The 13,673-nt window shown below is 60.7% G+C and overlaps 1 protein-coding gene across 3 annotated transcripts in view; it reads right to left on the reverse strand.

Annotated features, from left to right (window-relative positions):
- Nucleotides 1-1,456: 1,456 nt before the first annotated feature.
- Nucleotides 1,457-13,673, reverse strand: part of ECE1 (endothelin converting enzyme 1) — a 13,502-nt gene continuing 1,285 nt past the window's right edge. Inside the window, exons 1-18 of one of the 3 annotated variants that reach the window (XM_083803115.1) lie at nucleotides 11,729-13,404; nucleotides 11,113-11,199; nucleotides 9,872-10,013; nucleotides 8,984-9,196; nucleotides 7,590-7,714; nucleotides 7,106-7,318; nucleotides 6,844-7,035; nucleotides 6,140-6,282; nucleotides 5,945-6,059; nucleotides 5,600-5,710; nucleotides 5,221-5,319; nucleotides 5,058-5,135; nucleotides 4,549-4,652; nucleotides 4,193-4,303; nucleotides 3,997-4,064; nucleotides 3,729-3,919; nucleotides 3,541-3,636; nucleotides 1,457-3,226 (exon numbers count right to left, since the gene is read on the reverse strand). In XM_083803115.1, the coding sequence (XP_083659241.1) occupies nucleotides 3,050-3,226; nucleotides 3,541-3,636; nucleotides 3,729-3,919; nucleotides 3,997-4,064; nucleotides 4,193-4,303; nucleotides 4,549-4,652; nucleotides 5,058-5,135; nucleotides 5,221-5,319; nucleotides 5,600-5,710; nucleotides 5,945-6,059; nucleotides 6,140-6,282; nucleotides 6,844-7,035; nucleotides 7,106-7,318; nucleotides 7,590-7,714; nucleotides 8,984-9,196; nucleotides 9,872-10,013; nucleotides 11,113-11,199 (2,265 nt within the window). In that variant the 5' untranslated portion in view covers nucleotides 11,729-13,404 and the 3' untranslated portion in view covers nucleotides 1,457-3,049. Of the gene's footprint in view, nucleotides 3,227-3,540; nucleotides 3,637-3,728; nucleotides 3,920-3,996; nucleotides 4,065-4,192; nucleotides 4,304-4,548; nucleotides 4,653-5,057; nucleotides 5,136-5,220; nucleotides 5,320-5,599; nucleotides 5,711-5,944; nucleotides 6,060-6,139; nucleotides 6,283-6,843; nucleotides 7,036-7,105; nucleotides 7,319-7,589; nucleotides 7,715-8,983; nucleotides 9,197-9,871; nucleotides 10,014-11,112; nucleotides 11,200-11,297; nucleotides 11,677-11,728; nucleotides 13,405-13,673 lie in introns of those variants that run through there. The other 2 variants (XM_083803114.1, XM_083803113.1) reach the window with 2 other exon arrangements.

The following is a 13,673-nucleotide window of genomic DNA, read 5'->3' on the forward strand; positions in this document are numbered from 1 at the left end:
ATAATTTCCTGTGATGAGTTTAGGGGTGCACAAGGGAGATTGCGCAGGGACCAACTAGCTGCTACAACTCCTGGATAAATGGGAAGAGCCCCAGAGAGCACGGACATTCCTTGGAGGCCAATTATTTCCCTTTCAGACAGCTAAACCGCCTCTGACAGCATCCTCCCTGCGACATGCTGGGTGGGAAAGGCAGCGGTGCGCGGCCGGGCTCTCCTCTGTGCTTCTTGCAGCTGGGCAATGGCCCCTTCGCCCAGCCCTGCTCTCCCCGCTTAAACCCTCTTTGCCTTACACCCACGCCACTCCCGCTCCTCTCTTTTCCGACATTTCACCGCATTTTAAAACACACAGCAGCTGGGGCCAGAGCCAGGCCAAAAATTTTCATCCGCACCCCGGTGTCGCTCCTGGCATCGCTGACTCCTTGCAGCCCGGCCGCAGCGCGCAGGCAGCGATTTTCTCGGCTCCACCGCCCTCTGCGGGTTTGTGCCACCATTTCCAGCGAGATCTCAGCTGGTCTCGCAGCTCTGCAGGAAATCAAGGGCCTCGCACCAAGTCCCGCGAGCTGAAAGCAAGCTCTCTTATTACGTTCTTATTTAATCCGGGACAGGCAACACAGTAAAAACAGCAAAAGCAAACTTTCACTGCCTTACCACAGGGGTGACGATTGCAAGGACGCGCAGTGAGCAGTGCCAGGAACCAGAGCAGCACCCATGTCCCCCACCGGGCTGTCCTGCCCATCCTGCCTCCACACGTGCCTGCAGCAAAAACACCCTGCGAGCATTTCCACGAGCTCTTGGCCTCCGCTACATCCCGATGGGGCACAACCAGGTGGCCACAGCCCGAGTCCAGCCCCAGATAACAAGCCAGGGCTAAATGGCAAACAAGTGCTCAGCCAGTTGCTTGCTTTATGGCTCTGCTGGCCCCTCTCCATGGCCAGGGTCTTTATTTTCATTTTTGGGAGAGCCCGGCGAAGCCACCGAGCACGCGCTCAAGCTGCCTGGGAGCTAGTGCTGGCCTGCACTATGGAGCTGGCAGCATCCAGCTGGCATCGCGGAGCTATAAATAAGGCTGCTTGGAGAGCAACCTGTGCAGGGCAGCGCTGCTGGATCCCAGCACAGCTCGGCTGGCCAGAATCTCACCCAGGAGGAAGGAAAAGCATCCGGGAAAGGCTTCCCTGCTGGGGAGATGTGTGGGGCTGTGCCATTGAGGTAGAACGCACATAGCCACCCACAGCGAGAGTGAGTTTTTTGGGCACAAAACCCTGGCTTTAGCCTCCGAGAGAGGTGGAAGACACAAGCAGAGGCTGGGAAAAGCCTGCTCAGCTTGGTCTTTTGTCAGCACGGGGGGGGCCCATCTGTGCAGATCCCACAGCAGGGATGGAAAGAAAAAGGCACAGTGGGGACACAAGACATTCCCTGCTATAAGAAAAAAAAAAAAAAAAGTCATGAGCAACTCCAGACCCAGTAAAAAGTATTTATTTCAATTATGATAAGCTCCACATGTAGGGTGAAAAAATAGTTACAAAAAAAATCCCCCCATATCCCTCCTTTTACATATAAATATTAAAAATCCCTCTACATCTTTGCTTTCTGTCTAGAGCAAGAAGGTGCCCCATGAGACAACACGCAGCACCTGAGCTACTGTCAGTGGTTTCTTTTCTAAACCGCAAAGAAGAATATTAAAAGCCCCCGAGGAGGTCCCTCGCCCCCATCCCCACCAGCTTCTGCACTGGCACCAAACCAGCGCTGCAGGAATGGAGGTTTGGGGCCCCGCGGTGATTTCGGGGCTTGCAGTTCCTGGGCGTAGGGGCTGGGCACAGCAGTGAGCAAAGCAGCAGCAAGAACTGCCTGTGCTTGGCTGGAGAAGCTTCTGGGCCAGGAGGCTGGGGCCAACCTCCCTTTACGAGGATGGGAGGGATGCAGGGACTTTCCTGCAGCTGCTCTTGCCACGCTCCTGCTTTCTGGGCTCCCCTTTCCTTCCCCTCTGGCCGAGATGCAGCCACAGCCCTTGGGAAAGGCGCTGGCAGGACGCAGGATCAGTGCAGTCCTTGTGTGCTGCCGCGCACCCAGCCTTGGGCTCTGTGAACCTGGGGATGGCCAGAACCAGTCCATGCCCATGGCCAGAGGCCGTCATCCCTGCCATCACCACCTCAGTTACATCTTTGGCACGTCAACTTTTCCCTTTGCACTCAGAAATTAAAGCTAATCCCAGGAGCTGCAGCATCCCAGCAGAGCCCTTCTGCGACCTGACAGGAGTCCCTAAGGGGGCTCCACCAATCCTGTCCCCAGACCCTGTCCCCCCTTTCCCCATCAGCATCCTCTGGGGACGGTCCCTCCCGGAGGAACCCGGGCTCCAGGGCCGGCCGGTTCCATCCACAGCCTGGGCAGCCACATCTGGCTCCCCCGGCTGAGGAACCATCCCCACAGGGTGCTGTGCCCTGCAGCTGCACTAAGTAAAAAAGATCATTAATAAATATTCTAATCCTTTGCTAAAAACAAAAGAAAAAAAAAAAGCTTTTAAATGCATTTTCCCTGAAATTTTCCAGTGTATTCCAAAATGCATGAAAAATATATATATATTTCCCCCCAAAATATATCTTAAACTACTTTCCATCCTTGTGTGCGCATCTTTGGAGAGAGGAAGGTATGCCAGGTGTATTATGCCAGGTGTATTTAGACACACAGCCAAACCTGCTGGCACCGTGGCGTTCCCTTTATCGCCTCGGAAGAGGGATTTCCTGGGGCAGCAGATCAGGATTGAGCACTGCGTGTGTAAATACAGGCAGTGCCCGCGGACACGTGCCTCGGCACACGGCCTGGTCACGGTGGGAAAGAAAAACCCTCAAATCGGAGTCATTTCACCAACGAGCGAGGGGAAGAGAAGTTTTCACAGTGGATCGAACCTCGGACAACACCGGGGATGCGGGGCGCCGCTCCAGCGGGGAGCTGGGCAGTTCGCTGCACAGAGAAGTGGTTTCAGCCTCTTGAAAGGACCAGGGAAATTCAGCCGCCGGCAGAGGACGAAGCAGCTGGTTCCCTCGGGCATTCGCCCATCACCACACTTCGCACTTCTTGGGGGGGTTCATGGGGGAGCCCAGGGGGCAGCCGAAATGCTCCGCGAACTCCCGGGAGTTGGAGACGGTGCCAATGACACGGAAGCGCGAGGGGCTGTGAGGGTCGGTGATGAGCCCTTCGTGCGAGCTCTCCGGCGTGCGAACTGAGCACCACACCTGCAGATGGGGGGCGAGAGGCACAGGCGCTGATGTCTGCAACTGCAGGACCCCGCTCGGTGCCAAAGCAGACCTCCCCGCTGGCGGGACAGGGGCCAACACAGCTCCAGCTCCAGCTTTGTCTTGCTTTTTAACCAGCACCACCCTGACTTGGTTCTCCACCCACCACACAGCATCTCCGGAGACCTCAGCTTTGCTGCCGTGCTCTCCCAACAGCGTCTGGAAGCACGCTTCCACAGATGGAAGGAACCCCTAAGATGGAAGGAACCTGAAAAACCTGCATCATCCTCACTGCCTGTGGCTGAGAGACCTACCTGCGCGAAGCCAACGAAGAAGAGCTGGTGGTTGGTGAGGCCGAGGGTCGGGAGGGTTTCCTCATCCCCATTCTTTTTCAGCCAGTTCTGATACGCCTGGAAGGCGAGGAGCACAGTGGGTTCAGGGGACGGCACAGCCCCAGCCACCCCACGCCCCCTGCCGCCTGGCCCCGGCCCCCCAGCCCTACCCGGTAGGCAGCTTTGAGGCCCCCGTTGTCGGCAATATTCTCCCCGAGGGTGTGCTTGCCATTGACAGCCTCGCCGTTGATGGTGTAGTTGCTGTACTGCTCCACCATGCACGCTGTCTGCCGCTTGAAGGCCTCCACCGAGGAGTTCTTCCACCAGGGACGCAGGTTGCCGTCCTTGTCGTACTCCCGGCCTGCCAAAAACACGTCGTGTCCTTTGCCTTTCCAACAGTCCCCCTGCCACCAGCTCGCCCACCCGGCCTGCCCATACCTTGGTCATCGAAGGCATGTGTCAGCTCGTGGCCCACCACCACACCAATACCACCGAAATTCAGCGACCTGTGGGAGGGCGATGCTGAGATTCAGAGAGCGGCCGCTGCTCCCCTCAGCCGTGAAATTCAGCATCAAGTTTGGGGACAGGAGGAAATTTGGGAATCCTGCCCTCCTTGTTTTCCCTAGGCTCTCACTTGGGAGATGCGCGGGTGTAAAAAGGGGCCTGGAGGATCCCGGCGGGGAAGACGATCTCGTTCTTGGTGGGAGAGTAGTACGCGTTGACCGTCGGAGGCGTCATGCTCCACCTGTGGGGACAAGGACATGGCCAACACAAACCCAGCGCTGAGGTTTGCTCCAGCTCCATCCATTTACAATAGCGCAAAGCTGTCAGCCCAAATTAATTCCCCAAAGCCAGCATGGTCTAACGGGCACGTTTCCAGCAAAACCGAACCCCAGCGCTCCACACAGTGGACAGGGGATGTCATGATATTCCCGCTGAGCGCAACAGAGCAGCGGGGTCTGGCTGTGCCAAGTGGGGAAGAGGACTTACTGGTCCCGGTTTGGTGGTTTCCGGAGCTGGTCAGCGGTGACCCTGGCCGAGAAGTTGTAAAACTGCATGACGTTCTCGAAGTAGAGGTCGGACACAGCCTCATACTGTGGAAGAGCAAGGTGTGAGTGGCACACGGTGGTTGCCCGGCCCCATTCCTCCCGGCACGTTCACGTCTGAGCCTCCAGAGCCAGCAGTAGGCCGAGTTACGGCCGCTCTCATTTCTCCTCGTCTCCGACATCTGCGGAGCCTCGGGAGGACAATGAATCACTGTTACGGAACTCCATGTCCGGGCAGGGATCCCAAGGGCCCTGGCCACCCCATGACTGGCTGCAGCTCTCTGGGAAGTCCCCAGAGAGGGGCCAAGGACAGTAGCGAGACCCTTCCGGAGGAGACGTGGGGCTCAAGGCCGCCCTGGGGCCATGGTCATAGGCACGCAAGTCCCGCACATCCTGGTGGAGGTGGGGGAAAGAGAAAAAGGAGACCCAGGGGACATCATCCGCCCGACTCACGTCATTAAAGACTTTATCCAGCTCCTTGGGGTCCATGATGAACTTTGGGTAGCCGATCATGTTGTAGATGGCATCCGCCTGGGGGTGACAAGGACTGAGGTGCTTTTGGTGCCAGGGGTGGGAGGACAGGCTCGCCTCCCCGCTGCTGCTCCCAGCGCCTCACCTTCTCCTTGGCAGATTTCCTTGTCTCTTCGTCCATCCACTGCAGGGTCTCCAGGCTTTCCTCGAAGGCTGTTTTAATCTCTGCGATCATTTCCTCCGCCTAGGGGAAACAAGGCGGTGCCTTTTGGCCTGGAGAGCCGGCTTCCCACCCGAGCGAGTTCAAGGACCGACGCAAAACCCTTCGCACCAGAGGGGAGGAAGAGGCTGGGATGCCAAGATGGCACAGGGCAGGGACCGGTGAAAAACCCGGCGAACAGCAGCACACAGCAAACACAGTAATGTGGACACACAAACATCGGCTTGCCCCGACAGGCCCACCGCCGCAGCAGCTTTCCCGGCACCAGGGCTCGCGTGCTGCTGGTGGGGCAGTGGGGACGTACCACCTGCTTGCTGTCCTCGGCGAAGGTGGCCTTGACGAACATGGCCCCCAGGGCAAAGCCCAGGTTGTTGTCTGTGTCGCTGATGCAGAACTTCCAGCGGGGGAGGCAGGTCTGCACAGGGCGAGAGGTGGCTGTCAGCGGTGGCACGGCACAGCCAGCATCCTCCCCGCTTCCCACCCCATCACCCTGCCTCGGGATCGGGCTTGCACAGTGCTCTGCACCAGAGATGCAAGCCCCAAACCTGCCCTACATCTGGTTTTGGATGCAAGGTGATTGCTAAAAACTGCCAATGCCGCACTGATGTAGGAGTCTGGGTATTTGGAAGCATCGGGGCTCCCCCCTCACCTTCTTCGTCCCGTACATCACTTCCATGAATTTCTCCTCAGCATCCTGGAAGCGCTGGTCGAGGAAGGGGCTGGTTTTCCGCACCAGGTTCCAGATCATGTAGTTGTTGAGGAGGCTGCGGCGAGAGGCAGTGAGCGGGCAGTGAGATGCATCGGCCCCCCCCGGGCACCCTCCAGGTGGGCTGGGGGCTCTCACCATTTATCCGTGGCCAGGATGAGGTCGGAGACCTGCTCCAGGTACTCCTTGGCATAGACCACGATGGGCTCCGACTCGTTTAGCTCCACGGGGTGGAAGACCATGGAGAGGAAGGGCATCCAGTCCACAGCCGGTGCTAGCTCCTGCAAAAGCCATGCCACGGTTACAAGCTCAAAAAGGGACCCAAGAGCCATTGAGGGTGGCAGCCGCCTCCCAAGCCGGTGGCTGTCACATCGGCCCCCGTTTGATGGATTTGGCTGATTTTGAAGAGGCCACTTCCCATAGCAGCAACATCCTCCAAAGGTCGGAGGGGACTAAACAATTTCCTCCCACAAAGGAAAAGAAAGCCGGGCGGGTGTCAAAACGCTGACAACGGGGCGGGGGGGAGGCACATTATGGCCCCTTTGGGGACACGGGGAGGTGGCCAGGCTGACGTCTGCAGCTGGACAGAGGGCAGCAGAGCCAGGAGGGCGTCAGCGCCTCGGTAGGACGGCTGCCAGCCCCGGTCTGGAGGCTGGGAGGAGCAGGTCGGGGTGGGATGTCCCCGCCGGGGACCCGGCTGCTGAGAACGGGCCAAGCTATTACACAAGCACTTCCCAGATGGTTTCGGCCAGCGTTAGGACTTCCCTGGAGGAGCTGCATCACCCCCTCCACTAGCCCTGCTTCCCAACCCCAGGTGCCCGGCAGTCCCGTCCCGCTCCTACCTTCAGGTCTCCAGCCGTCATTTTGTGGTAGATGACCTCCTCGTCCCGGTGCTTCTCCTGCGGGATGGTGATGTTGGCCAGCGCGGTCTCAAAATCCAAGATCTGCTGCATCTGCTGCCGCGTCGACTCCTCGTCGGTGCCGCCCAGGAACATGCCCAGCTGCACCATGTAGTTCAGGTACCCGGCGAGCACCTACAGGGGGACGGGAGCGTCACCCACCCACGGCACCTCTCCGACAACCCCAACCCTCCGCCACCCTTACCTTCTCATTCTCCGTCTTGTTCAGGTAGTAATCCCGCGACGGCAGGCCTAGCCCCGACTGATCCACCTGGATGACGTTGCTGTTGGAGTTTTTGGAGTCGGCACTGACATAGACGGAGAAGAAGGGCGAGGTGCGGTAGTGCGCCGTCACCTTCTGCAGTGTCGCGTTGAAGTTGTCCCCGGCCCAGGGGCCCGTGATGTTCCAGCCGCCCAGCTGGGGAAGAGAGGGCTCGGGTGAGGAATGACTGCTTGCCCTTGTTTAAATATCCCCCCGCTGCCCATCCAGGCAGGAAAAATCTTGCGATGAGGCTAAAAAGCCCAGGAGAGGCAAGACCTGCCCATCAATCTGATAAATCACTGCCTCCCTTGGGAGAGCCAGCCCTGGGGGACGCTCTGCCCCGGAAAGAACAGAGTCTGGAACTGCCCATAAATGAGCTTTTCCCCCCATTTTGCAGAGGACTCAACTGACCGGGGAAGGGCCGAACCTTTTGGATGAGCTCCATGAGGGGGGCAGCTCGCAGCTCCTCGATCTTGCTCTCGTTCATGCAGGCCTGGTAGTAGCGCTGCGCTTTGCGCTCCGCCTCGCTTGACACGTTGGCCGTGGTGTTTTCTGCGGGAGGCGCACAGGGTGGCTCGCGGGGGGCTCACGGAACCCGTAGGGGATGCCAGAGTCCCCAGCCTTCCACCAGAGAAACACTCAGCCCCGTTTTGGGTAACGGCTCCAAAGAGGCACCGAAGGATCGCCCCACCGGTCCCCCTGGCCCCGTCTGGCCTCCTGCCCCCATCTCCCCTCCCTCCAGCAGCAGCTGCTCCAGCTCTTTGGAGGAGAGAGATGAAGAAAGAAAAACAAAAAGCACTTTTCCAGCAGCTCTGCCGTTCCCAGCATCACCCAGCCCCCTGTGCTGCCCTTGCCCCTGTGCTGGCACTCCCGGCTCACTCCCCAGGCCTGTATTATTTATTTCTACAAGAAAGAACAATAAACCCATTTTTCTCCTCCGCCTCCAAAACCATCCTTTCTTCCCACCCCCCCCCCCAGCCCTGCTTCCCTGGAGTTTTTTTTCTTTCCTCATGACACAGCTTGCACCTTTGGCTTCCCAGCTGCATGGTTTTATTAACCGGGTCCCTCGGCTACGAGGAATTCAAGGAAATGCCGAGTGCGACCGCCTGGCTGGAGGCCCGGTCCCTTCTCCCGGCGCAGCGAGCGCCAGATTTCTGCGGGAAGAGCTGGGGACGAAGCCGTTCCTGCGCCGCCCCCCTCCCGAAAGACAACGCTCTTCCCAAGCCTTCTCTTTCAGATAATCAGCCCCAGTGCCCAGCGCAGTGGAAAGTGCTGATAAGGAGCCAGTTGTTTGCTCAGAGCTTGAACAAACCGTTCCTGCCGGCTGCTCGGATAAGCTGCCCCACTTTGGTGTTTGCGTGCGGAGGCTGAGCCCGGGGGTCCCTCCCTCTGCTGGGGGGCTTCAGCCCCCAAAATGGCCAGAACGAGAGCCAGCTCCACCCAAAAAAAGCTCCACCAGCAGGGAAAGCTCCTCCGCTTGGGGTGATATCAGGGTGCTATGGCCTCCGTGTGCAGTCTGAGCTGCAAACCCTGCATTTCAACGCTCCCAAGGGCACCAGCACAGGTTCTGCAGAGCCAACACCCTTCCCCTGCTTGGCTCCCTGCACCAAAGAGCTGCAACACCACGTTCAAAAATCCCAAGGGCATCCAGGAGAGCAAACATCACCGGGACCTGCTTTCCAACGTCCTTGCAGTGCGTGCCTCACAGACTGGTTTGATGCTGGCCTTTAAATCCAACCTTACATCCCTGCAGGCGTATTTTTGGCACCCCCAGACCTAGCGGGGCTCCTCGGCACTGCGCTGCTGCTGCTGCGTGCTCACCCAGCAGATGCTTCATGATGGCCTGGTTGTGCTCCCAGAGGTTGTTGAAGGTGCCCCAGCGCGAGTGGCCGTCGGGGAGAGGGTTGGCCTTGATCCAGCCTCCGCAGGCGTAGCCGAAAAAGTCCTCGCAGGGGTTCACCGCCCGGTCCAGCGAGCTGAGGATGGAGCTGGTGACGGAGATGCAGGCCTCCGACAGGCACACGGCGGGCGGCCCTGGGGGTGGGCACGACGGGCTCAGCTCCGCCGCTGCAGCACGACAAGGGAGCATCCTGCCCCTCGCCCGAGCATCCCACGCCATGGCGAGGGGTGTGGGCACACATCCTGCCCTGGAGCAAGGGGCATGGGCAAGGATCCCAGCCTGTGCCCAAGCATCCCACCCCAGCGTGATGGATGTGGGAGAGCATCCTGTCCCACCAGCGTCCTGCCCGGTACCCAGTCATCCTCCCCCAGAGCAAAGGATGGGGCCAAGAATCTCCCCCTATGCCCCCGCATCCTGCCCAGTGCCCAGACATCCCACCCCGGCGAGAGGGATGCAGACGAGCATCCTACCCAGAGCTCGAGCACCTCACCCTGGGGGAAGGGAGCCAGGCGAGCGCTGTCTTGTGCCCGAGCATCCCACGTGGTGCTCGAGCATCACGCCCTGGGCTGAGGGCTGCAGGCGAGCGTCCCCTCCCATGCCCCAGAACCCTGCCCGGGGGCAAGAGATGCAGGTAAGCATCCTGTCCCATGCCCGAGCATCCCATCCCATGTCTGGGCATCCCATAGGCTCCCCGCCCGGTACCCAAGCCTCCCACCTTAGGGCGAGGGATGCAGGCGAGCGTCCCGACCCCCACCTGAGCACCCTGCCCTGTCCAAGGGGCTTGGTCCCTGCGCGGCGCGGGGACTTACGGGCTCTGTACTGGAAGATGAGGCCCAGCAGGCACGCCGCCAGCACAGCCGCCAGCACGGCCACCAGGACCATGAGCTGTTTCTCGGGCCGCGTGCGCTGAGCCCAGCACCCCAGGCTGCTCCTCGGGCCGCAGAAATTCACCTGCGGGAAAAGCAGCGCCATTTCCCCATCGACGGCACGTGGGGAAAAACCCACCGGCACACCCCCCGTCCTCCCCCTTAACAAATCCATTTGCTTCCTACAGCCCGTGGCATGGATCGGGCCCGCTGAAACGCGCCGTTTTCGGCTGGGAAAAGCCGCAGCTGCCTTCCAGAAACCCGCCAGGAAGGGCGGCACAATGGCAGGAAAGGGAGCGGGGCGAGCGCTTCGGCCGGCCAGCGGGATCACCTGCTAGCCCGTGCCACCCAAATCCCCAGCCCCCCGCCACCTCGGGTGGTCCCCGTCCCTGTCCCCCCCCGAGCTGGGACAGGGTGGGGGACAAGACGTCGGGAAGTGCCGTAACAGGATACTCCTGCTCGGCTGAAAAACATCCCCAGGAAGCACGAGCCGACGCGATGGCAAGCGGAGCTCCCTGCGGTGGCACGGCTGTGCTGGGGACAGCAAAACAGCAGCAGAGCCCTGATTCTGGGGTGGAAAACCCTGTTCTGGGCAAAGATTATGGGGCTGCCAGCAGGGTGAGCACCAAGAGCATCGCTCCAGCCCCAAATCTTTCCCCGCGAGGGCGGTTTAACCAGCGAGGCCGGACGCTGGCGGCCACGGGCTCTTTTCCTGCCACCCGCGGCCCTTTTTAAGCCGCTTTCCCGCTGCTCGGTGAGGAATTAGCCTAATCCCCTTTGTGCGGGGACAAAGCTCCCGTCCTGTGCTAATTGCTCAGCCCAGCCCGAGTCGAGTCGAGCCAGGACAGGGTTCGGCCAGCAGAAAAGCTGAGCGCCCCAGCGCTGAGCAGCAGAGGGGTCTGGCCCCGCGGGATCCCCCGCAATCACCGCCGCTCGCTCTGGGTTGCGGGGACAGCCCCGGTGCCCCAAGGCACAGCCCCGATGGGTGCCAGGGGCGAGAGGAGCAAAGGGCAGTGGCCGGCAGCCAGCACAGCTCTGCCCACGCCGGACTTTGCCCCAAGGGAAGGCGCCCAGCCCGGTGAAAACAACCCATCCCAGGCAACCCTCTGCTGCTTGCCAGGACCTACATTCTCGCCTTCCCCCCCCCCCCCCCCCCCCCCCCCCTACACACACACAGCCCCTACCTGGAAGCCGTTGGGGTACCCATCGCCTTCACCGATGGAGTCCAGGGGGTCTTCGTCATCCAGCGTTGCCCGCTTGTAGGTCGACATCTGCGAGGGCGGTGAGGAAATGGAGGGGCTGAGCGGCAGGGGGCCGGCACCCCAGCCGCGCCGAGGAGGAGGAAGGACGGCAGCAGGGGAACACGCACCCTAAGAGCCTCCTCCTTCTCCTCCGGGGAGCTGGAGCCTGAATGGCTCCGGGCTAGCAAAGCGCCGAACAGCAGCCGCCGGAGGAACGTTATGGAAAGCAGCGCGGCCGGAGCCAAAAGCTGAGCGAACCCGAACCCGCCTCGCTTCCCCCGGGGACGGGTTGTGCAACCTCCCCTTCGCCAGGAATAACGCTGGTTCCTCCTCCATCAGCTCCCGGCCCCGGGACTGGGAGAGGGTCCCCGTGCCGGGTTCACCAGGGACTCGGGCAGTGCTGGCAGCGGGGAACCAGCCTGTCACCCCGAGACTACCAGCTCACTCGCACCCTCCTGCCTGCACCGCAAACCACATGCCCCCTGCCCCACGGCATCCCCCAAAACACCCCGTGGGGTCCCTCTGAGCACCCAAAGCTGTGCAGACGGTGTGACGGCACCTTGGGTTTGGGCTGCGCACAGGCTTGGCAGACGGGCAAAGCACCGCTTCCCTCTCGGCTCAGCGTCCCCCGGGCGTTACCTCGTGCCGAGGCAGGGGGGGCCCAGCTCTTATCTCAGCCCCCGGCAGAAAAACAAGGGGAAACCTCACAGGCTGGCAGACAGCCCTTATCGCGCCGCCGCCGCTTCCTTCCCCCCTGGCACGGCCCTGCCACCAAGCACTGAGCCGCATTGTCCCCACGGGGACAACAGCAGGCGCCCCGAAACCTTCCCTGGCCCCCGCGGCGCCGCTCGCGTCCCATCACTCCCCGACATCAAACCCTGTGTGGTGTGGGGGGTGGGAGCAGGGGTCTGCACCCGTTTGGGGGGAGGTAGGCACATTGCCATCCCGTTGCCACCGCGTCCAAAGGGACACGGAGTCGGTTTGAATCTGGCAGCACCCAAGCGCACTGCCATGCCTCAGTTTCCCCGTTGCTCAGAGAGCGGCCAAAGCAGCCAGAACTGGGGAGAGCCAAGGTGCTAAGGCCACTCCGGACAGGAATGGTACAAAACCACCCAAAAATCAGCATTTTGGGGGTTGCCCAGACGGGGAGCGTGCTTTGCGGCAAGGCGAGTGCAACGAAAGCGTCAGTCCTCAGCCATCCAGGGGCCAAACAGCCCCGGGGGTGGAAACGTGCCCCGGCCCCAATAACGCCCGATGACGACAACGTCGCCGTGAGGCTTCCCAGCCCACCCGTTGCACAACCAGTAATTGAGCCCAGGGCTCTGCCCGGATCCCAAATCGCAGCCTGGGTTTGATTAGCCGCAGGCACGAGGGTGAGCGCGTGCACCGGGGCGGCCGACAGCAGCACCCCGCCGCCCTGCAGCACCCACCTGGGGATGGAAAGGGCTGAAGGGAAAAGCCCTTTCCCTCCTGGCTTGTGCAAAAAGCTCCGTTTCCAGACCCAAAATCTCCTCTGAGCGCTTGCCTCGAGCCCGCGCTTCTGCCTGAGAACCGTGCAGGGAGGAAAAGCTTCAACTGCAGGATTTTATCGCTGGCAAAATCTGTTTTCTTTCTTTCTTTTTTTTTTTTTTAATTCCTCCCCTCTCCCTTTCCCTCCTTGTTTTTGCACTTTGCACATGGCTGGAATTCACAGCTCCGGGCTTGAGTCCCTGCTCATGCAGGGGGGGGGTCCGGTCACGGGGGTCTGCAAATCCCCCGTGGGGCTCCAAAGCACCGGCGCGGGCCAATTCCTGGAGTCCGAGCCTTCAGCCAATGCTTTCACTCCGTTTCCTGAGGAAATGAGGCTTTTCGGAGATCCCCCATCCCGCCTGCCTGCCCCTGCGGCCCCCTGAGCAGCTCCAGCCCAGCCCGGTCTGAAAACAGCAGGAAAAAGGGCAAAACGCATCCGCCCCCCCTGCATCGCTCCCCGTGCCGTGCTGCCTCAGCCCCGTATCAGCCATCAGAGAATCCACGCCGAGCTTCAGCCCCCCAGAGCCCCCCCGGGGGCTGCCACAGCGCATCCTCAGGGGGTGGCCAGAACCCCCCCGCCTCAATTTGGGGAGAATCGGGTTTGTAGGTATTTACCGCACCCATGTTACCCGCCCCAGTGTTAAGCAGCACCCACAGGCGCTCCCACCCCTTGCTTGCAGAGAGGGGGAACGCCCTTTTTTTTTGGTCAAAAAGGGGTGTTTTTGGTTTTTTGTCTGTTTTTTTTTTTTTTGGGGGGGGGGCGGGTGTCCCAGCTCTAAAGTTTGCTAAAATCGCATTACAAACCCACATGGGCTGGGGGGGGGGGGGGGGGGGGGGGGCACCCAAGGGTGCGTGCAGGGGGACGGGGCGGGGGGGGGGAACCAAGCTTTAACCCCACGCCCTCAAAACTCCCCGCAAGGCCTCAAAAAAGCCTCAACCCCCCCCCCCCCAGAATTCGCTTTTACAACCCCCCGCCCAAAAAAAAAACCCGTGCT

This window comes from Anser anser (genome assembly GCF_964211835.1).
Source record: "Anser anser genome assembly, chromosome: 17".
NCBI lineage: Eukaryota > Metazoa > Chordata > Aves > Anseriformes > Anatidae > Anser > Anser anser.